At 39.9% G+C, this 21,501-nt stretch overlaps 1 protein-coding gene across 1 annotated transcript; it reads left to right on the top strand.

Moving 5' to 3' along the window:
- mrps5 (mitochondrial ribosomal protein S5) lies at positions 1–21,393 on the top strand. The gene is made up of 12 exons (XM_020639018.3): positions 1–97; positions 705–857; positions 1,140–1,265; positions 2,033–2,146; positions 3,843–3,962; positions 5,709–5,743; positions 15,235–15,325; positions 15,671–15,717; positions 17,174–17,231; positions 19,476–19,538; positions 20,400–20,536; positions 20,722–21,393. The coding sequence occupies exons 1-12, from the start codon at positions 49–51 to the stop codon at positions 20,944–20,946; spliced, it is 1,218 nt and encodes a 405-aa protein (XP_020494674.1). The 5' UTR covers positions 1–48; the 3' UTR covers positions 20,947–21,393.
- The last annotated feature ends 108 nt before the right edge of the window (positions 21,394–21,501 follow it).

Genomic DNA, 21,501 nt, shown 5'->3' on the forward strand with positions numbered 1-21,501 from the left:
CAGCTTAGACGCCTTGTTGTGCACTCAAGGACCCTGCTTAATCCAAATATGGCGGCGTCCATACGGGTGTGCTGTGCCCTCCGCATCACTCTCGGAGGTGAACTATTTCACTTTTCTGCTCATCCACGGCTTCGTTGAAACATTTAATTTTACACTGCAGCATGTTGACTGTATACATGTTTGATTTGTGTCGCTGTAAGTGTTTGTTAGTGCTCAGTTCTCTTCACTGACCCGGGACCAGCCTGTCACCGCTGCAGGGACGTCATGGTCAGGGATGTCTACATGGAGCTGCAGTTACAATGCAGTCTGAAATATTTGTTGCCTAACATGAGATAAATGAATAACAGATAGCTCGTAAAGTTTTTAAATTTTTTAGAAAACAATTGATTGAAGGCTGGCAGTCTGTTTTAGTTGCTGCTGTGGTTGTGCATCCTGAATGAAAACTATTGTCATATTTTAGACATTACACTCTGAAACATGGAACTGTGGGTTGCATTGATTTACACTCCAGTTATTTTTATTTTACCTTTTGATCCTGTTTAAAGTGGCCTAGCTTAGTAGGAAATGTAGACATCTCTTACTTTAATTTTTTTTATTTTTTTATTAATTATGTGCCATGTTTATTTCGGCATTAAGGTAAAAAAAAAAAATGGTTGTAAGAAATGAAAAATGTGATAACTGATGAGATATTTCTCTCTTATCAGGTGCTGCACCGCTGCGTATCTTTGGGGGAGCACTTCAGGTGTCCCATGCTGCAACTCGAGCCTCAGCCGGCTCTCTTCAAAGAAACCCTGCACTTCCATTGGTTCCCCAGACAGCCTGGCAGCAAACCAGGCATGGCAGCTTCTTCAACAAGTGTAAGTGTATGAAAAGGTTATATTCAAAGTGCTCTGTCCCCATGATTGCAGAGTAACGTCACACATTTTCAGCGACATCAGAAAGCCACCCACTAGCTCTTACTCCCCTTAAGTGAACAATTCACTTGATAAACAAAGAAGCCTATATGTGTGGTTGATTTTTTTTTTTTTCGCTAACAGTCATCAGAGTCTGCACAACCTTTTCTTATAGATAATAAATGGGCAGGATTACTCATCTCAGAGCTGCGATGTTCATGTGTATTTGTTTTCGTGCGTTTACAGTGACGGCTGAAGAGTTATGGCGAGGTGTGTTGGCGGAGATGGGTGCTGGAGCCAGGAAGGGCCGAGGAAAGAGAACCAAACGCAAACTGAGGAGAGACCTGAACAGGGGACAGATCATAGGAGAAGGTATGACATCATCGTCTCCTCAGATGTCCTGACTGGACTTTACTTTGATGTGATGAAGAGTCAAGCAATTCTAAATATCATTTTTTTACAGACCTTTTTATAGCCCGTAAATATGACAGTCAGATTGTTTTCAGTATTTTATTTGTGAAGGATGAAGTTTCTCCTTTTTGCTTTGAAGATGTGTGCAGCTGTCTTAATGGACACCATTCACTAAATGACTCACAAGTTGTTCTCGCTTTTTTTTCCCCGAGATAAAATATCCCACTTCATTGAGTTTAAGTCTTTCTGTCACAGTCTTGTCAGTCTGTTTCTCATATGTCTGCAGTGACGGTAGTCCCCTAGACTGTTTCATTTAAATGAATCAAGTAAATTATGGGATGCTTCTTGTTTCTGTCATGCAAACCACTGCTTATATTTTGGTTATTGGTTTGTCTTCCATGCTCAGTTCTAACAATAATATCAAATCCTCTAGAAAACACAATTTTTCTGGGCAAAAGTTTATTTACGTTACATGTTTTTACGCTGATGACAACCATAACGCCCTACATTTGTGGGATGCTTTAAAATAAGAAGTACACTTCTTTCATGTACTTATGCACTTGATGTTTGGATTATTTATTAGTGTTGTTTATGTATTTGTATGTCTCCAGCTGCAAACAAATTTCCCTGTGGGGACAATAAACGATACCTTTGACCTTTCTTCTCTCATATGTTAATATAATTTTGTGTGTGTTTGTGTGTGTTTTTCTTTTGACTATAACCCACAGGCCGCGGAGGATATCTGTGGCCTGGTCTTAACGTTCCAGTGCTGAGGGACGGGAGTCTCCAGATCGTGAGTCGAAGAGGGGAGAGTGAGCAGCAGGAGGTGCAAGCTGAACTGGGTAAGATTCCATGAACACCGCACCCTAAAAAAACTCTCATACAAGGTGTCGTGAAAACAAAGAAAAGTAGTGTTTAAATTAGGGCTGCACAAAATATCGTTTCAGGATCTTCATCGCGATGTGCGCATGCGCAATAGTCAAACAGCAAGGACATGCGATGTGAAGAGAAAAAAAATCTGTCTGGAGCCAAACAATATATTTGAGCCTTTCAAGTTAAGTTTATGTAGCCTGTCTGCGCCCATTCACATTAATAATATCTAAATGAGCATCCATATTTTATTTATTTTTCCACATTACATGCAACAACTCGCATAGTTAGAGCACCTTCTCAGCGCTCTGTCATCTCACCTGCTGTTATCAGGGTCGGGCAGAGCGACGTGCAGCGTGAGTGGTCGAGTGACTGAGAGAGAGGGAGCGGTGAATGTGAGCGGAGAGGAGCAGGGATTTTGATAATGTGACAGTTTGCTTATAGTTAACATCACATAAGGGGCTATATTTAACACTTTCGGAGTTAAAGGCAGCGGCCTCCAGATCTGTGCGTTCAACTTTGTCTTCAGTCAGAACGGGCTCTCGATTTTGTTTTTGAGGTCTAAGCTTCGATCTTCTGATAGCCCATTTTATTGTTTATTTCACGTCCTCCTTCCCACTCCTTACGATTTCATGAGGAAACAGTCGTAGTTTAATGTAGAAGTAATCCGTTGCTTAAAGTTTACTTTGCTTCCTGCAGAAATCGCCCTTTTTCTCTTTCCAAGGCGGCTCATCTTCACGAAATGCATTGTGCTTGTTCTAGAAATGTCTCTAAACATTACTTTACCGGAGGAGGACAAACTCTGTGAGCCATTGCGCGTCTGCTCAGCCTGTATGTATGTGCGCGCTCCCGCTGTGTGTCTCTCTCTCGCGCGCAGGCTGGAGGGGCGCAGCATGTTAACATATAATATATATATAAATATAAATATCCCCGTAATATTATTTGGTCGCGGAGGGAAACTTAAATGATGGAACTTCAGTGCATGAGCGCGTTATTAAAAAGTCTAACCTGATGTGAGAAGAATCACTTGCAGGAAATATTATAGATCAATATCAATAATTAACATACATGATTAAGACTCTTTGCAAACGCAAATAGTGTTCACAGAGGCCGAGAGAGACAGAGGCAAACAGGTGAGAGTCTGTAATCATCATTTCAGGGAGCAGTAAACTTTAAAAAATATCGCAATATATATCGCAGGAAACAAAAATATTGCAATGTCAGTTTTTTTCCCAATATCGTACAGCCCTGGTTTTAAATGAGTGTAACAAACACTGGTTTCCTTGAGGTTTAACAAAAGAACTGATTGCGTATTTTCATCATAACATATTTATAAAAGCAAGATTTTAAAGCATCTCAAAAGCAGCGTTATTTAAATCCATGTGTGCTGTGCAGGCTGCTTCTTCCCTTTTTTTTTTTTTTGTACTTTTCCGCATATCTTGACTCACTCGTAGAAAATCAGCTCTTTAGCACTAATAGAGGTCAATAACTCCACAGGAAACCTTTGAATGTGGGTATAGGAGCAGCAACATAAAACCAGCTTATTTGCCTCCGTTGTGATTTCATTTGTTAGAAGTAATAACGCAGTTAATTTGACAATGACAAATCATGTCGGGCTCTTGAAGTCAATTTCCTGTTCTGACTTTGGATGTTTGTGTCTCTCTGCAGTGCGTCAGAGGGATGAGTGGGAGAAGAAGCGGAAGATGAGGGTGAAGAGGGAAAGAGGATGGACAGGACACTCCATGGGGGGCATCAGCCTGGGCTCCCCGGACCCCGGACCCAACGGAGGTGAACCACATTTGAAAACAGTGCCCAAACATGTCAGTGATGTTGGCGTTGTGTGTTTATAACACTTGAGCAGGATTTAAAGATCTCAGTCCAGCGGTACATGACTTCATAACGAAAAAAAGAAACGATGGATGAAGCAATGGAGGAATAATAAGGGTAGAAGCTGCCCTGTGTGAGGGAGAGAGAATAGGAGAAGTGGCCGGCTTGAAGTTGTCCCATTAGGTCTGATGAAGATGATTATGTGACCAAACTGTCAAGTAGGACGATTTCCTAATTTAGAAAAACATCTCTCTCTCTCTCTTCTCTTTCTGTCCGACCTTCTTTCTCTTCTTCTTTTCTCGAGCATTCCTCATTCTGTCTAGCACTTGTTATTCTCTGTCTCTCTTTCTCTCTTCATTTAGTTACCTTCATCAACAACAACACCCCACACTTTCTATTTTCACATCGTTTCTTTGTCTTTTGTCAGGCCCTTGGCTTCTGACTGGATGTGAGGAAAGTCACATCCAGTAATTTCCTCCTTTGGTCTCCCCTCTATCAACTCCTTTCATCTGTCTCTTTCCTCCCGCACACTCTTTTGTTTCTTGGCAAAAGAGCCCAAATGACGGCACCTGTTTCTCTACCATATGTTAGAAATTCAGTTTGGTTCATATGACTGCAATGTCAGACAGCTGGGTTCAACCCCTGGATGATTGCTGTGATAGTTTGGTACTGGTCTACACTTGACTGCACTCATTTTTAGCCAATACTTCATTTTGGGCTTTACGGGAGGAATTTCTGAGATATCAGTGTAGTTACAACTCTTAAACTTCTTCTACGTGAACGTGTAAGCATGCTACGAACACTGGAACAAATTGAAATAGGTAAGTGTTCGCACCACTTGTGACAGGAGAGTCTGTAACAGGAGTTTGTGTTTAAGAGCTGGATCTAATGCTGTAATTTAAAATGTTCTCTGAAGTCTGAAGGTTCATCTCCGGTCTAATCAACTCTTCATTACCAACCCCGAGCAACATCTCTTGTTAATGCGTCCTGATTCACTGATGGAGCACCCGTTCCAAGACTCATTACCCGTTTAAACTTTGCTCCTTGCTGACCGGCTGAGTTCAGAACATTTAGCTCAAACTGCTGACCGATGACGGACATGGCTCTGTAGTTTACCCTCTTCTTCTTCTTGTGTTCAGATACTTACTGTTTGTGTCCCTCTTTCTTTTTCTCTTATTTATTCTTGATACTTCCTGCTAACAAGCCCTCACACCGAGTCATACACTTGTGCTCTCTGTGCTTTATTGGAAAACTCTTTTTATAGTCACACAAACATAACACACTCTGGACCTTGTGGTTGTGCTGTGCAGAGATCTGTAACTAGGTTGGTTGTCTTTGATTGGGTTTAGTTCCTCACAGATGGTGGGCTAGTGTCCCAGCTGAGGTGTGTGTGTGTGTGCGTGTGTGTTGTTGTTGTTGTTGTTTGTGTGTCTTTGTCTGTGTCTGCGACTCAGCTCTCCTTTGTTCATTGTTAATTGGTTAGAAGTGAACAGGCGGCTGCCGGGAGACAAACATCCTTCAGAGGTCACTGACAATGAAAAGTGTCAACCTGTTACACAACTGCAAGGACTTCTGGGTATTTTATTTTATTTTTTGAACACTTGCAGGAGCCTGGTTTCATCAGTTTAAAGTGTTTGTGTGTGTTTCTGTTTCTGCCAAAATGTGTTTGTGTGTAAAAGTTCCTTTTATCTCTTTCTTTCTCCACAGAGACTTATGACGAGTTTGATTCCCGCGTCATTGAGGTGAGTGAAGGAACAAACCACAAACTGACACAAACAAAGGAACTTGAGTAGTCCACAGCTGTTTTTTGTAGAAATATTTCTTTGAGTTTCATTTGGATCTCTAAGAAATAGGGTTACAACTAAACACCAGTCCGTGACTCCACCCTACACACTTTGCTTTTCTGAATGTATGGACACTGGATATTCAACTGTGTTTACTCAAAGTGAGAGTACAGCTGAAGCAGAGGCTGCATGTATGAAATGCGTCCTGTAATATATGCAGACACCCTCGGCATGGTACGGGAGAACTCTGCTTTATAGTCAGTGAGACGTGATCTTCATGAATGTAACAAAATGATTCCTCAGTGCACAAAAGTAGTTGGACTGTATTTGAGAGAACCAAAAACCCTGACTCAAATCTCAAAACCATCTTCATTTATTTTGACAGAAAACAAATTACTTTCAATCAAAAAGGAGCTAACTTTAATCCGCCACGTTGGGCAGCAGATTATTTATCGACTCGTCAGCATCAGACAGAGGTAGTGACTAAGAGATCCGTTCTTGTCAGAAAACATCTTCACTACAATGTCGCACGGATCAATAGCGGTTCATGACCCTGTCAGTGAGAATCACAGCACTAACTCAAACAGATTGCAAAGGAGAATGCAGAACGCCTGAAAGGGAAAAACTGTTTTCAGGAAAATCAAAATGGTGGAAAACCCAGTGTTGCGTGTGCACATGGACGGTATTGGAGGCAAATGTGTCGAGCGAGGATAGCTGCGGTTGAGCATTAAATGTCAGGTCATTTTCGCTGCTGCAGTGTGAAGAGATGGGATGGTTGTTAAGATGTTCTGTTTTTCACCTGTATTTGTAGACGTCCAGTGATAAATCAGTGCAAGTTAGACTTAGACTTTCTTTATTGTCATTCAAACTTGTACTTTACAGTGCAGATAAGAACAAAATTGTGTTGTTCTTCAAAGACAAAACACCTAAGACATTTGAATTAATCCAAGAGCAGTCGCATGCAAGGACGTGTTGTCAAAGAAGAGAATACTGACGTTATATTCTGTTCAAATCTGATTTGTACAGTAAGGAAGCCGTACACGCCTGTTTTGACCTGAAGAGAAAAAGACATGTTTAATAAGTTTACACTTAGTAGTTTGAATACTCGACTCATTAGATTTGACTAATTTTTAAAGTGCAAAACTGTAGTTCATGCTATTCTCGAACAGTATATAATACAAGCACAAATATTGCCTCTTAAAAGCTAACGATCTGTAGTTTCAGAATTGTGAACTGCAGCTGATATAACGCAGGATTTAGTCACTGGACGTAGTGAGTTTGGCTTAAAAAAAAAAAAAAACTGTCTTCTTGCTTTCAGGATGCAAGGTATTGATTGAAGCAGCATATTCACTTATCCAGAATCTCATTGGCTACAATGACCGTCAGTCATCAGCACAGGCGCGAGCAATTGGCTGATATAGACTGGGAACAGTGAATGGAAGCTGGTGATTGGCCAAATGAGGTGCAATTTAAGAGCTAAGAGTGCGAAAGAGAGGAAAATAATTTATTTTATCAAATAATATGGAAATACAGTGCATAAAAATAGTTCTTACAGAAACTACAGTTTTCAAACAATGTGCTGCATGAGTTCTACATACACACAGCTGTTGTGTACACAATCGTACGTGTTAAGGACACACCTCGTGCTCGGCAAGGGTCCCGTGGTTGGGCCGCCAGATCTCTGGCAGAATTATCATAGCCCCAACTCCAAACTGAAATTCTTTGACAGATGAGTTGAACAGGTAACGTGTGCATAAGATAAGCTGTATGGACAGACTCTGTTCATTTAGATTCTCTTTCCGTTTCTCTGTATTTTAACTTACTTCAATTAGCACTAATGGGGGTAATATAACAAGGTCACACACACACACACACACACACACACACACACACACACATTGATTAACATGAATACGTATTTACACAAGCTTGGTCAAATACATATTCTGTACATCGGGCACATACACTATCCGTGCACATACTGTATAAGATAGTGTTTGTGTGTCACATTGATAGTCTTCCCCAGCCCTCTCCTCCGCATAAATAAGAGGTGTGTCACAGACATTAGGCTTCCCCCTGGAAACTGACGGACGCTTTTATGGTGCCATCTCCTTCTATAAATATATCAGTGTGTGTGTGTGTGGGAGGATGTAGTGCACTATAAATTCAGAACTAATGAAATGAAAAAGGCTTACTGGAATAAAAGGCTTGTCTCCAAGGACGATGACGACAGCATGCCATTAGTGAACAAGTCCAACAGGAGAAAGAGGGAGGGGGAGAGGGAGGGAGGGTGAGTGGGAGACAAAGAGTGAGAGAGGTGGAGGAAAAGTTTTGAGAGTATGTTCATCTTAAAGTCAAGTGAAGAGAAAGGTGAGCAGTAGGGAAACAACAGATAAAAAGTCCAATGTGACTGAAGCAACAGACACTTTAGAATGAATCACAGAAGTTCATAATAAAAATAAACTCAAGATACATTGTCCCCTTCACACTGATCAGGATTGAGTTTCATAGAGGTTTCTCTTCTTAACCATGATTTGCACTTGTGAGCTTTTCAAAATAAAGTCTTTGATATACCTTTTATGTGGAAGAATAGGAATTCAAACATTAGTGGCCTTTTTATAAATCAAGTTTTAATCACATAACAGCATTCAAATCTTGTGCTTTGGACACATTTCAGTCTGAAAAACATTCTCAGGGTCTGTAGACTGCGTAGACATTTGCTCTTTGACTTTGTCGACCCAGACGGACTCTTGAAAACTTTGCACAATCCCAAAGAATAAAGTGTGACTTAGAATTTTTCAAAACTTTGCTTTAGTCGTCCACAATAATTATAGAGAGCCTTTTGTTGCTACAGGACACTATTGTGTGCTAAACTCCAATTATTACACTTAATAATTGAAACAGTTACTGGTACTTACATTGTGACAAACCTGTTGAGGGAAAGCAAACAAAAAGTGCCTTTCTGTTCTGAGGCAGGAGTGCTAACTGCCTCAGTTTGTGCAACAACATATAATAATCATATATCATTATTTGTGGTATTTGATGTCAGTTTTTAAATCTCCAAAGGTAGTATCAGGTATTAAAAAGCTAATGTCTACAGTTTCATTACATTTACTTGATGTTAAAAAAACAGGCTGGTTAACGCAGCTTGAAAAGTGACATTTCCTATTCACTTAAAAACATGTGACTAAGACTCTCTGCCCACAACAATCAATGATCTGTATAAATGAAAGAACTTAAACACAGTGTTTGGATGGTGCTAGTGATTATTTCTGTTTAGCGACACATAGGGGGGGAAAAATAAGGTTTCCAGGAGTAGCTGCACTAGCACTATGAAAGTGTGTGTCGCCCATCGTCTCTCTTTATAACAAAGTTATTGTATAAATATGTGCTTTGATCCCGCACAGAAAATTAAGCCTAATGCAGCCTAAACATTTACAAAACATGCATATGTCATTGTGGTGGTGACATTAAGACTCAGTGTGTTAATAACTGTTTTCTAACAGGTTAGCAGCATCATGTTTGTTATGTTCTCCTTCAAGTGTTAAAAAATGTCCGCAGTTTTAGATGTGCCGTGTGAGCACTTGAGTAAAATAAAGAGAAAGATCAAAAGAGCCATAATGAATAATTAAATATAATACAAACGTATAACAAACAACAGCCTTAGAAATGTCATGGGGTTCAGTCTGCACGTCTCTGTCCTTGTCTCAGACAGAAGTGTAATCAGTCTAACTTTAAGAGGGCGAGGGACGACAGAGCGAGAGAATAGGAGGAGAGTTAGAGCGTCAGACGGAAAAGTTATGTTCATGGCCTCTCTCCAGCTACAGCAGCCACTTGGAGCGGACTCAGTGATTTCATTAACAGAGATGGACCGTTGTCAGTGTCAGAACAGGGGTTTTTGGCTTTTTTTTTCTCCTCTCTCTCACTGAAGAGTAAACAGACAGCGAGCTGCATGAGAACAACTTTTTGGGAAGAACTTTCAATTGGATTAAATCTTTGAACAGCCGAGCGGGGCTCACAGGGGCACGTACAAAAAAATGTAATCTCTAAAGTGAAAGGTACTAATAGAGCTGGATCAATTTGTTTAAAGCATTATTTATGGTTGTTTTGATGGTAGCTTGTAGACGCTTCAAAAATGAAGCCTAATTGCACACAAAAACACCTTTTAAAGTTTACAACAAAGATGTTTTTAATAAAAACAATATAGAGCTGTTAAAACTACAAGGAGAGCTGATGCATATGAAGTTAGTATACCCACTTTAATTGACTGTCAATTGCAGGAGATCACTCTTATAGTTTTTACAGCATGTGCAGAAAAATGTGCAGGGTTGGATTTATTTTTCAGCTGTTCCATCATTTTACAGTGTCCGCTTTTAGAAAAAATGTAGGTTTCTGTCAAATTGTCATGATTTTGAAAAAAAGAAAGTGAGCTATGGTCAGTGTTTCTCCTGTTTCCAGTTATTTGAGGCCCCCAAATTGAACTTTCTTTGTTACTTCATCTGTTGTGTGTCCTTTCCTGATAAGAGCATGATGAACATCGTCTCTGCTGACAGCGCTGTCTGAACTAGTGAAATAAGCTATTTATCCGTTTGTAGTGTATATTAGTATCAACTACTTTAATTAGCCCTACTTCCACTTTAGATCTACTTAAGTAATTGGAAATTTTCGTCCAGTATGCAATTGTTTGAAGATTTTCATTTTGGCATACTCGGTCATCTCTCGTCTTATCTTTGAGATCCAGTGTGACTTCTGTGATTGTGCCGTGTGCACACAGTCCCATCCTTCAGTCTCAAGCCCTTTATATATGCATTATCAGGGTGTTTTCTCTATGCTAATCAGGAAAAAACATACAGGAGCTTCCTGTGCCAAAAATGCTGCTGTTTATGAACACGTCATTTATCAGAGGAAGGGTTCGCATAGGAACTTTTTAAAGAAAACATTTTAAATATTTTTTTGGTAAATAAAGGATTTTTCCTTTTCAGTTGCTAATCAGTTGAATCAGTCCCATTAAGAAGTTTCAGATTGCCTATGAGACTTGCATCAAGGAAAAGAGCAGCACAGGATTTTAACTAGAGACCGACCGATTGATCAGCCAGCCGATAATATCGGCCAATATTATCTTATCCATTTACTATCGGTATCCGCTACTTTTCTCCCAGATATGTGCCGGTATTACTAGATTTATTCACCACTCAAAAATTTGAGTTTCATTGTATTACCCTAATAGTTCTCTTTCACCAGTAGAGGGTGCAATTTGGATTACAACAAGTATTATGACTCAGAGTATCAAGCAGTGATGCACGTACGCTACAGTTTCCAGTTGAGTAACCATCTTGTCTTCGTTATATATATTTTCCACAAGTGTTTTATAACTGCATTTGAGAGATCAACACAATAAATGTGTATATCTATATCTATCTATCTCTACAGATCGAACATAGTTCTAAGAAAGATATCGGCCGATATATCGGTATCTATATCGATATCGGACCAAATAATCCCAAAGGTCGAGCCCTAATTTTGACAGCTTTTGAGCTTTTCACCCTGAGGTTGTGATCACTGGAAAAAGCACAATAATACCAGTGTGGGTCTTAAGAATATGTTTGGTGCAGCTAGAATTGATGAAATGTGTGTAGAAAATAGTGTGTAGTTGCGCATCAGTAGGTCAGTGTTGGTGGAGTTTTGTGCCTTCTGCTTCCATGTGCTGAGAACTCCTCCCCTGCACTGCAGCATATAGATACAGATACAGATAGAGAGATGTGCAGCAACAGATTGAGAAAATAAGAGATGAAACAGAAGTGAGAGCGTCCTCCCACCACCATGCTGTCGCTCATCCGGTGCAGAAAAACTCAGCCCATCTGCTCTGCTGCTAATGCTGCTCTGCCAAAAACTGCTGCATCTTTAGCTAAAATCATGGACATAAAGCCAAAAGCTCAACATCACTGCAGACACTTACACACACACACACACCTCTAATAGAAACTGACGGCCAGTAGCTGCAAGCTACATTAAAACATGAGAAATAATGCAGTGTAAGAGAATCAGCTAGTCCGGATCTTTGCAGGAGAGGTGAATTTGACATGATAACACTTGCTTGGAAAGAAATCTTCTTTTATTGGCCTGCTGTAACAGTGTGACAGCAACATGTGTGTGTGCTAAAACACATACAGGGCATAGTGTAATTACTGTACACTTAAGTAGTACCAAATGAGAAAATGGAGGGACGGCTGAATATCAGCATCGCTGTGAATCTGTCATAAACGATAATTACAGGAGCGCCAGTTGGCTGAGAGAGAGGGAGCGGTGAATGTGAGCGGAGAGGAGCAGGGATTTTGATAATCTGACAGTTTGCTTATAGTTAACATCACATAAGGGGCTATATTTAACACTTTCGGAGTTAAAGGCAGCGGCCTCCAGATCTGTGCGTTCAACTTTGTCTTCAGTCAGAACGGGCTCTCGATTTTGTTTTTGAGGTCTAAGCTTCGATCTTCTGATAGCCCATTTTATTGTTTATTTCACGTCCTCCTTCCCACCAAACTGGAAACAGTCGTAGTTTAATGTCGAAGTAATCCGTTGCTTAAAGTTTGCTTTGCTTCCTGCAGAAATCGCCCTTTTTCTCTTTCCAAGGCGGACCATCTTCATGAAATGCATTGTGCTTGTTCTAGAAATGTCTCTAAACATTATTTTTCATTGTTTCACATCTCAACTGATTACTCAAGCCTACAAAAAAGGCAAAACGCCGGAGGAGGACAAACTCTGTGAGCCATTGCGCGTCTGCTCAGCCTGTATGTATGTGCACGCTCCCGCTGTGTGTCTCTCTCTCCCTCACACGCGCAGGCTGGAGGGGCGCAGCATGTTAACATATAATATATATATAAATATAAATATCCCCGTAATATTATTTGGTCGCGGAGGGAAACTTAAATGATGGAACTTCAGTGCATGAGCGCGTTATTAAAAAGTCTAACCTGATGTGAGAAGAATCACTTGCAGGAAATATTATAGATCGATATCAATAATTAACGTACATGATCAACATGATTAAGACTCTGCAAACGCAAATAGTGTTCACAGAGGCAGAGAGAGACAGAGGCAAACAGGTGAGAGTCTGTAATCATCATTTCAGGGAGCAGTAAACTTAAAAAAAATATCGCAATATATATCGCAGGAAACAAAAATATTGCAATGTCATTTTTTCCCAATATCGTGCAGCCCTAGTGCAAACCCTGAATGATGTAAACATTTTATACAACAGTTTTACAATTGGCACATATCAGTAAAACTAACATCAACAGATAAGCATTCGTTGTCTGTTTACTACGACCTAACACCGCTTATGCTGTATGAATCATTATTTCATTAAAATGTTGTTAAATAAATAAATATATCATTGCATGTAAACAATGACATTAAATGTAAATGTTACAGTATATGTACACAGACAGTTTCAGATTTAGATCATAAAAAGAAGCTGGAGTGATGAATAACGTTCAGCTCTAAGTGCTGTTGTGCTCTGTATGTCCAATCACATAACTTGTAGTAACTGTAGTGTATACTTCACAAACAGCATTGTGTGCATGCATGCAGTAGAGTAAGGTTTTTAAAATGTGTCAGGTTTGTGTAAAACTGTTCTGACCCAGCAGAGGCACCTCGCCACATGTGAATGTGTGTCCTGGCTGGCGGGGTTATGTTCTCAGTGTTTTTGGTGTTTGCTGCTTTCCTGACCTGAATCCTTCCGCTGCGGCCCTCCAGTTAAATTAAAACTCCTGTACTGAGGTGTGTGTTACATAACGAAGAGAGGCTGGAGGCACATCTTCACTTTGAAGTTGCCTCAGCTGAAATTCAACACTTGCTCTGCCACTTGGGCTCTCTGGCGTGGATAACAGTGTTAAGGTGAACTGAAGGGTCCTACTGGCTGAGACATGTCCCCAAAAGACTGCTGATGGTTCCCTGCACAGTCAGCCTATAGACAACATGTGGCAGGGAGACACAGACACATGGCACACCTGGATCTGAGTTTAGATTGCCGTCGTTATACCAGACCCCCATCCCACCTGCCAGAACATAGATCATCGATTCTTGTAGTTGAAAATGTTCAAATGAAAAATCACAGTAACCTTAAATTCCCTAAAATTACAATAACATTGGATTTTTCATTCATAAAACAGTATGTGATGGAAACGTAGGGAATGCAAATATTTCAAAAAGTTTTCTAATTATCTTAATTAACTCAGTTTAATTAAGTCATCAGTACAACTGGATACTTTATTTGTCAAAGTGTCTTTCAGCAGCTCCACTCACTCTGGGTTTTTGAAACTGTGGTGAATTAGTAACTTAGCAACCGCAATCTTGCGTGTGTGCCTTCGTGTGAACATTTGTATATCTGTCTGTGTGGTTTTTTAAAGGCTGTTTTAGACATCAGCAGTTTCTTCATCTCTTCTCTAAACAACACACATGCAAGTCAATGGTACACAGTCTTTTCACAGTCTCTCTCTCTCACACATTCATACTGCGTACACATTTGTGCATGGTCAAACAGACACATGTGCATTGCCTGTGACACAGAGCTTTCACTGTCTGCTGTGTGCCCTTCAATTTTTCCCTCCTTTTCTGTCAATTCTGTTTCATCCTCTTTCTTTTTGGCTTTTTACTTTTCTTGTTTGCTATTTCTCGTCTTTCCTCTCCTGTCCTCTTTGTACTGCCTTTTCCTACTTGAATCATTCCCTCACATAAATCACTGCTTTTCCTGAAAGCAAAAAAAACCTTGTTTCCTTTTACATGCTTAACTCTTTTCCTCCTTTGCCTCCTTTCTACTTATTCCTCCTTTTTTTCTATTCTACCTCAATACCTTTTTTTTCTCATAGCATCCCTTCATATTCTCTCTCTCTCTCTCTCTCTCTCTCTCTCTCTCTCTCTCTCTCTCTCTCTCTCTCTCTCTCTCTCTCTCTCTCTCTCTCTCTCTCTCTCTCTCTCTCTCATTATTTAGTGAACAGCTCATGTTTTTGTTCCCCCTCTCTCCTCAAATCTGCCCTTTTCATTATTTTGACCTATGTATCTCCTCTCGTTTTCCCCCTCTGGTAAACTCTTTACTCCTCTTCCCTCTTTTTCAGTCCCTTTCCTTTTTTGACTCTGTGGTGTATCAACGTTGCCCCCTGGTGCTTGTAGACTGATATTGCAAGTAGATGATCAGCACAACATTGTTGCATCTGTGTGATGGATGACTGTGTGCTGTGTTTACTTAACAGATCGATAAAAGTCACGTCTGCGTTGACAGCACAGACCCTGACACTCACACAGCACCAGCACAGCTTTAACAAGTAGTTTCAAAACTTCAGCAGATTAAACTCACACTTCATGGTTGTTGGGATTATCTTCTGCACTCTTCTGTCCTTGACAGAATAACATCACTCCTTCTCATGTGACGTTGTTGGATTCTTGTTATTTTGCAGATGAAGAGTGTGTTCAACATGACGGCCAAGGAGGGCAGGAAGAGGTCTGTCAGCTGCCTGGTGGCTGTGGGAAACGGGAATGGAGCTGCAGGTATGACTACAAAAAAGGGACAAGACTCTGGGATTAAAATCACTAGAGATTTATCAATTGGAAGAAAAAAAAAAATTACCTGAATCTGAAATAAAATGTGTCTGCATTTTTGCAATATGTGAAATATAGCTTGGCCAATTGTCAGTCTGTGTAGATGAGGAAAAGTATAGAAAAGTTTATGACAGTGTTAAAGCTCCTCGTATTCTGAAACCTCTCATTGCAGTCCATTAGCGCTGCTTTGTTTATAATGCCATCATGTTTCAGTTTTCATATAGGCTCAATACCTGTAGCATTAATTGAACAGCGTTTGAAGGAGAACACACATTACTTGTCTCCCTCCTCCAGGTTTCGCGTTGGGCAAAGCAGCAGACAGAATGACAGCTATGAGGAAGGTAAGACTACATAGTTCCTCTTCTTCGAAGTTTAAACCAAAGAGCATAATGGTTCCCACCAAGTATACCATCAAAGTGTGAAATGTTTTAGATTTGAATTAGTGGTGGGCGACATGACGAGATTAGATCGTGAAGGATTTTAACTTGCGGACCATCTGCCAAAGCAGGGAGATCATAGAACCGGGCTAATGTGTTTATTCTATCATGCTACAGTTTATGCTCCGACACAGACGCGTCTCCCCCCCTCCTTTTTTGCTCCGCAGCGGTCAAAACAAAACAAAACAAGAAAAACAAAAACAAAAACAACTCCATCCCAGTTATATGCAAATGTTCTGATATTTTCTCAAACCGACACGCTGTGAACAACAGTTAACTTATTCGCATAGTTTGCATAGTTAAATTTACATCTCAGATAGCGACACAAGAAACCTTTTAACGAGCCGGAAAAACGTTCACAGTCTCTCCAGTCTTTTATGTTTGATTATATAAACTAAACTGAAGTTAGTCCAGTGATGTCATGGAAAAAAAAAAAAAAAGGCTGCAGAGCCTGTATGAAGCTACAGCTGTAGGAACTCTGCAGGGCTAAAATAGAACAGAAACACAAGAACTCAAAGTCTAAATGTTTTTAAATGAATGCATCACTGCGTGTTCCTGATGAACATAAAAAGAGGACACATAACTAAATCATAATTTCAAAGTGGTGAGGAAAACCTTCAAATTGTGCATAAATATTGATCGATTGAGGGAAAGACATTTCTGTTGCTAAAGATGTTCTGGGTGAGACCTCCTACAAAGATGTTTTTCAAATAGACTGAACTTGTCAGCACAGTTTTTGTGCATTTAAAAACATTATACAGGGAAATAAGTTTGGTTGAACTGGTCAGTAATTTACTAATTTGTCTAAAGATCAGTATGAAAAAAATCGTGATCGTGATTGTGATTTTGCAAAAAAAAAAAAAAATTGTGATATGATATTTTTCCCATATAGCCCACCTCTAATTTGAATGTCGCAGCACTTTTATTGCATTTAGACAATAATTGGACACTTTGTTTCATCTGAAGCCTGCTTTAAAGATGTTCTCTGTTGCATCACCTATATTGGATCATTTCAAATAAACTGACATTTGTTCCCATTCCGGCTTCTGTAGTGGAAGGAAAACTCTCCAGATTTAAAATCTTCTGCCTGATCATTATCACAAGATTCATGCAGAAACTTTTCGCCAGTATTCTGTTGTGTGAGAGAATCACGATCTATAACACAGCTCTAAAAATGTCTTTATATTGGATTATTTATTCCTGCCTAGCTTCATCACATTAGTACTCCTGCTGATAATGAAATTTGACTTCAAAGGTTAATAATGATATAATGTGTTTAAGGCGACAGTTTAATAGAAATTTTAATTGTAATTTTAAAAAAATCCAACTTTCTGTTTTTGTGTTTGTGTCTCATCTATAGGCCAAGAACAGAGCCATCCACTACCTGTACTACATAGAGCGATACAACAACAGAACCAGTAAGTACTTGTCTCCTTAACTCTTCTCAAGGTGTCTCAGTGTTTCTCTTTGAAAATGGTCTTCAACCTTTTGAACACAAAACCTGAGATTGTACTGGATAACCTAACAGTCCTAAAGATTTAACAGCCACCAGTTTTTAATGATTTAAGCTTTGTCAGAGGAATTAGGTTTTGTCTGTTTTTTTTATTGGACTGAAATACACACATATGCACAAACAGAATCTTATGCCCATGAACTAGGGTAGAAATGTTAGTGTGAGGGGGCCGCCCATAGCGAGCGCTCCTGAGGGAACATCAGCAATGCTCAGGAAGTGAACTGACTCCGCTTTTGGACTTGAACAGGTGATCCTCCATTTTCCAACTCAGGTCCCTACAGGCCGAGCTACTGCCACCCCATGATAGTCATCTCAAATGCTGAAATCAGAGCAAACTATTGGTTTTGGTCAAGTTTTTTTTTGTTGGTGAATTGATATTAAAAAATAACTTACATTGTAATCTCAAAATGTCTTGTTATCTTAAGAAATATGCTTTTGTTCTTTTCTAGATAATGATGCGTTTTTGGCGTCTATACAGTCTGAGACTCCTGTACAGATCTGAGCTGCGAAAGTGCTCCAACTATCAGTCAGATAACCTCATTCATGATGACAAATATGAAAGGGAATTAACTTCCAGAATCAGAACAGCTAGAAAACAAGCATCTCCTACTTCACATCTCTGATATTTCACTGCTCTGGTTTACACCCTTCCTACCTCTCCAGAATCTTTTCCTCCGATCATCATCGTCTTTCCTCTCCCCTCTTCTCCAGCACCGTCCTCTGGTTTACGCCTGCAAGCACTCGTACGAGCAGGATGATGTATAATAAATGTGTTTTTGCATAAAGCTACGAGAGTTAATTAGCACTTATGTGCTTTCCTATTGTACAGCCTCATTTGGCTTCTTCTGCTGCTGGAGAGCAAAGCCAGAAATGTTAATGTGTGTGAGTCATCATCAGCCTCCACTGCACCCAACAGAGGAGAAAGTTAGCTTCCTTTTTTTGGCCCAACACCAATTGAGAAGTGTCTCTGTGTGAGTGTGTGTGTGTGTGTGTGGTGGGCTGTCTTTCCACCCCGTTTGAGCTCAAAGCTGTGGTATATTACATTTCTGCAGGTTCATGTCCTTCTACATGCCAGCTCTCACTACGGGACCATCTGCAGGCTGTCTGAACAGCCATGAGCCAACGGTTATTTTACATTTTGTGACACATCTTACAGCCATTAGGTTATATTTTTCTCCTTTGTTGCACACTCAATGAAGCCAACGCCTCATTTACAGTTGGTATGATTTTACAAAGGGAGGCTGAAACGCAATTTTTCAGTTTTTCTGCAGGCCACTCACATTCATGGTTCTGATGGGAGTCCAGATCTGGGACCCCTTCCACAGGATGATTAACAGTTTTTCTGTACAATTGTTTGACGTGTTGGTCTGAACATCAAACATCTGGTTGTCTTGGCCACTACGCATGTCAAAACAAATAGATAGATACTCGGGAGGCTGCGGGTTTGTACGTTTGACAGTCGCTCATGTCTGACAGATGTTTGAGCTCTGCTTAGCTTCCAGTTGTTTTCTGTTGTCCTTGTTGTTGGCACCAGTATGACTGCTGAATATAAAGGAAGCTTCAGTGATATAAAGTAGATATAATATGAAGCTAGAATGAATGAGAATAAGTCTGAATGCAGCAGCATGATTGGACCTTTTATATAAGTTTATAAGTGTGGGAGTTAAAAAAATAAAAATTTGGTTATTTGAATGTGCTTTGACTTTGTGGTTGGCGCTGTATTCAGATACAAAACGTAATTCATTAAGTGTATCACATTCTAACTGGATGTGGAGAGGATGCAGGGAAAGCAGCCAGCAAGATGATTCAAGGAAACATAACATTTTAGCCCCAAAGCCAAAGAGTTTTCCAGTTTTCTAACTCTTCATTCAGCGGCTGGCAGCTCCTTCTCAGGGCGTGTGTGTCTGAATAACTAATGATCCACAGCTGCTAGTGCTGCTGCAGCGGGGGGAGGGGGGGGGCGCTCTGCCATGTGGAGGGACATCTGGTGGGCAGGTAGAGAAACACAACACCTAAGGGAGAACAGGAGAAGAGAAGCACAACAAAAGATGGATTCATTGTGTCTGTTTATTTCGTATCAGTGGAGCTGTTTTTCCTGCGTAACATCCAGCGGGTGTGTATTAGTCACTGTTGTTTTTCTCTCCAACAGTTTATCACGACATCGAGTCCAAGTTCAAGAGAACAACACTCCGCTTGAAGAAACAAAACGAAGGTGCGTCTTCATTCTGTTAGGCATGTGATCTGTTCATGCTGAAGGACACTGGTATGACTTAGTTCATCTGGGTTGATGGAAGATAAATACTTTGAGATGATAGAAATGAAGGTAGCTCTATGTTTCACAGTTTTGTTTTCAGTTCGTTTCAAAGAGACGGATTTGAAGACTCATGAAACTGATATCAGTACTTAAAATAATTGCATGAACACAGATAACGTGCTGAATCTCCCCTCTAGGGATCAAGAAAACTATTATCCTATCCTATCCCATATTTTGTCTTTCTATAAAATGTGTTGGAAAATTTGTATGTGTTGGGAATAGGTTTCTGGTTTCAAAAAAATTGACGATTTCAACTCTTAACCTGCTGAGCAATGATAACACGGATAAATTAATTTAAGAAAATCTGGTGTCCCACTAAATGAGGGCCTTTTTTTTAACTGAAAAGTTCTAGTAAACATTTCAATGAAACCTAAAATAGTATCAATACACGCAGTTTGTTAGTTTTCACTTGAAACTTTTTTAAATTTTCTTTTTGCTGCTCCTTGATTAAGATCTGATTATTTTATACACAAATTGATCTATTTTGATACCTTGTTAGAGCAAATTACACTGATTTTTTTCCCCAGAAAACCTAGATTAAAAAAACACAGACTCGTAAAAATGTGTCTTGAGACACTTAATATAATGTTTCTCCTATTTCTCATGATATCTTGTGTATTTGCAAAATGTCTGGAAATCACTCCAGCATATTTGATATGAATAATATTAAACCACATTTAAAATGTCTTCTCTTTATATTGCAGTGCTCAAACAAGATGATATCCTCATGTGAATGTATGTGTTTGATTGTCTCTGCAGGTTATGGTCTGCACTGTCACCGGGCGGTCATCACGCTGTGCAGGCTGATCGGCATTCAGGATATGTACTGCAAAGTGGACGGATCAGTCAATCTACTTAACATCACCAGGGCTCTCTTCACTGGATTAGCCAATCAGGTAGGGACATATAGTCGCAGTGGGAGGGATCTTTAGAGGTACAGTGTTCAGAAATGAGTTTTATTTGCTACAACTATTTTCAGGTTTTTGAATTTAGAAACAAGACAATCTAAATTAGAATGATGCCTTTCTAAAAACACATTAAAGATTTAACACACTTCTTCCTCAATCCCTTCTTCCTCCAGGAAACTCACCAGACTCTCGCAGAGAATAGGAAACTCCACGTCGTCGAATTCCAGTCACAGCGAGGCCTGCTGCCCGTGGTGATTGCGAGTCCTAAAGACGGAGCACAAGCAGACCCTGAGCCTGTAGACGAGATCCCAGACACGAAGCTGAACTGGGGCGATGTACGAGCCGCACACGGGACCAAACGTTCAATCTGGGCAGGTGTCAAACGCACCATCTGGTAGTGTGGGAGTGGACTAATTACCTGATCAGACCGCAGGATGGATGAATGGACTCATAGGGTGGCTACAAGAGTCAGAGGGGAGGGTCTCACTTTTGGCTTTGATCAAATAAAAATGAAAGTTAGTGTGGAATATGAGCACTTTATCCTCAAAAGAATATTGCATTTGTTAAAAATGTTCAAATCTGGACAATTCTGATTGTCTTGTCAGCTGAGGAATAAAGTTGCATATTCGTCAAACTGCAGAAATCTCCACTGAAAACGTAATACTCCAGATACACCAAATAAAGATCAATATTGACATGTAGTAAGATGTTAATGTCCTGGATATCTCGAGCTTCTTTAACTACAGAATAAAATGTTGTGTTCTTTACATCCACAGAGATTTTTTTTTTCAAATACAGTATGTACTGAAGAAATAAAGCTGATGTGTAAAAAAATTACAATGTGACATGTACCTCTCTGTCTCTCAATTATTTATAATAATTCATGATTGTTAAGCATAGACATTCAAAACTAAATGGCTTTTTTTTCTCTTCAGTAATTGAAATATAGCAGA

The sequence above is a fragment of the Labrus bergylta genome, chromosome 10 (genome assembly GCF_963930695.1).
Source record: "Labrus bergylta chromosome 10, fLabBer1.1, whole genome shotgun sequence".
NCBI lineage: Eukaryota > Metazoa > Chordata > Actinopteri > Labriformes > Labridae > Labrus > Labrus bergylta.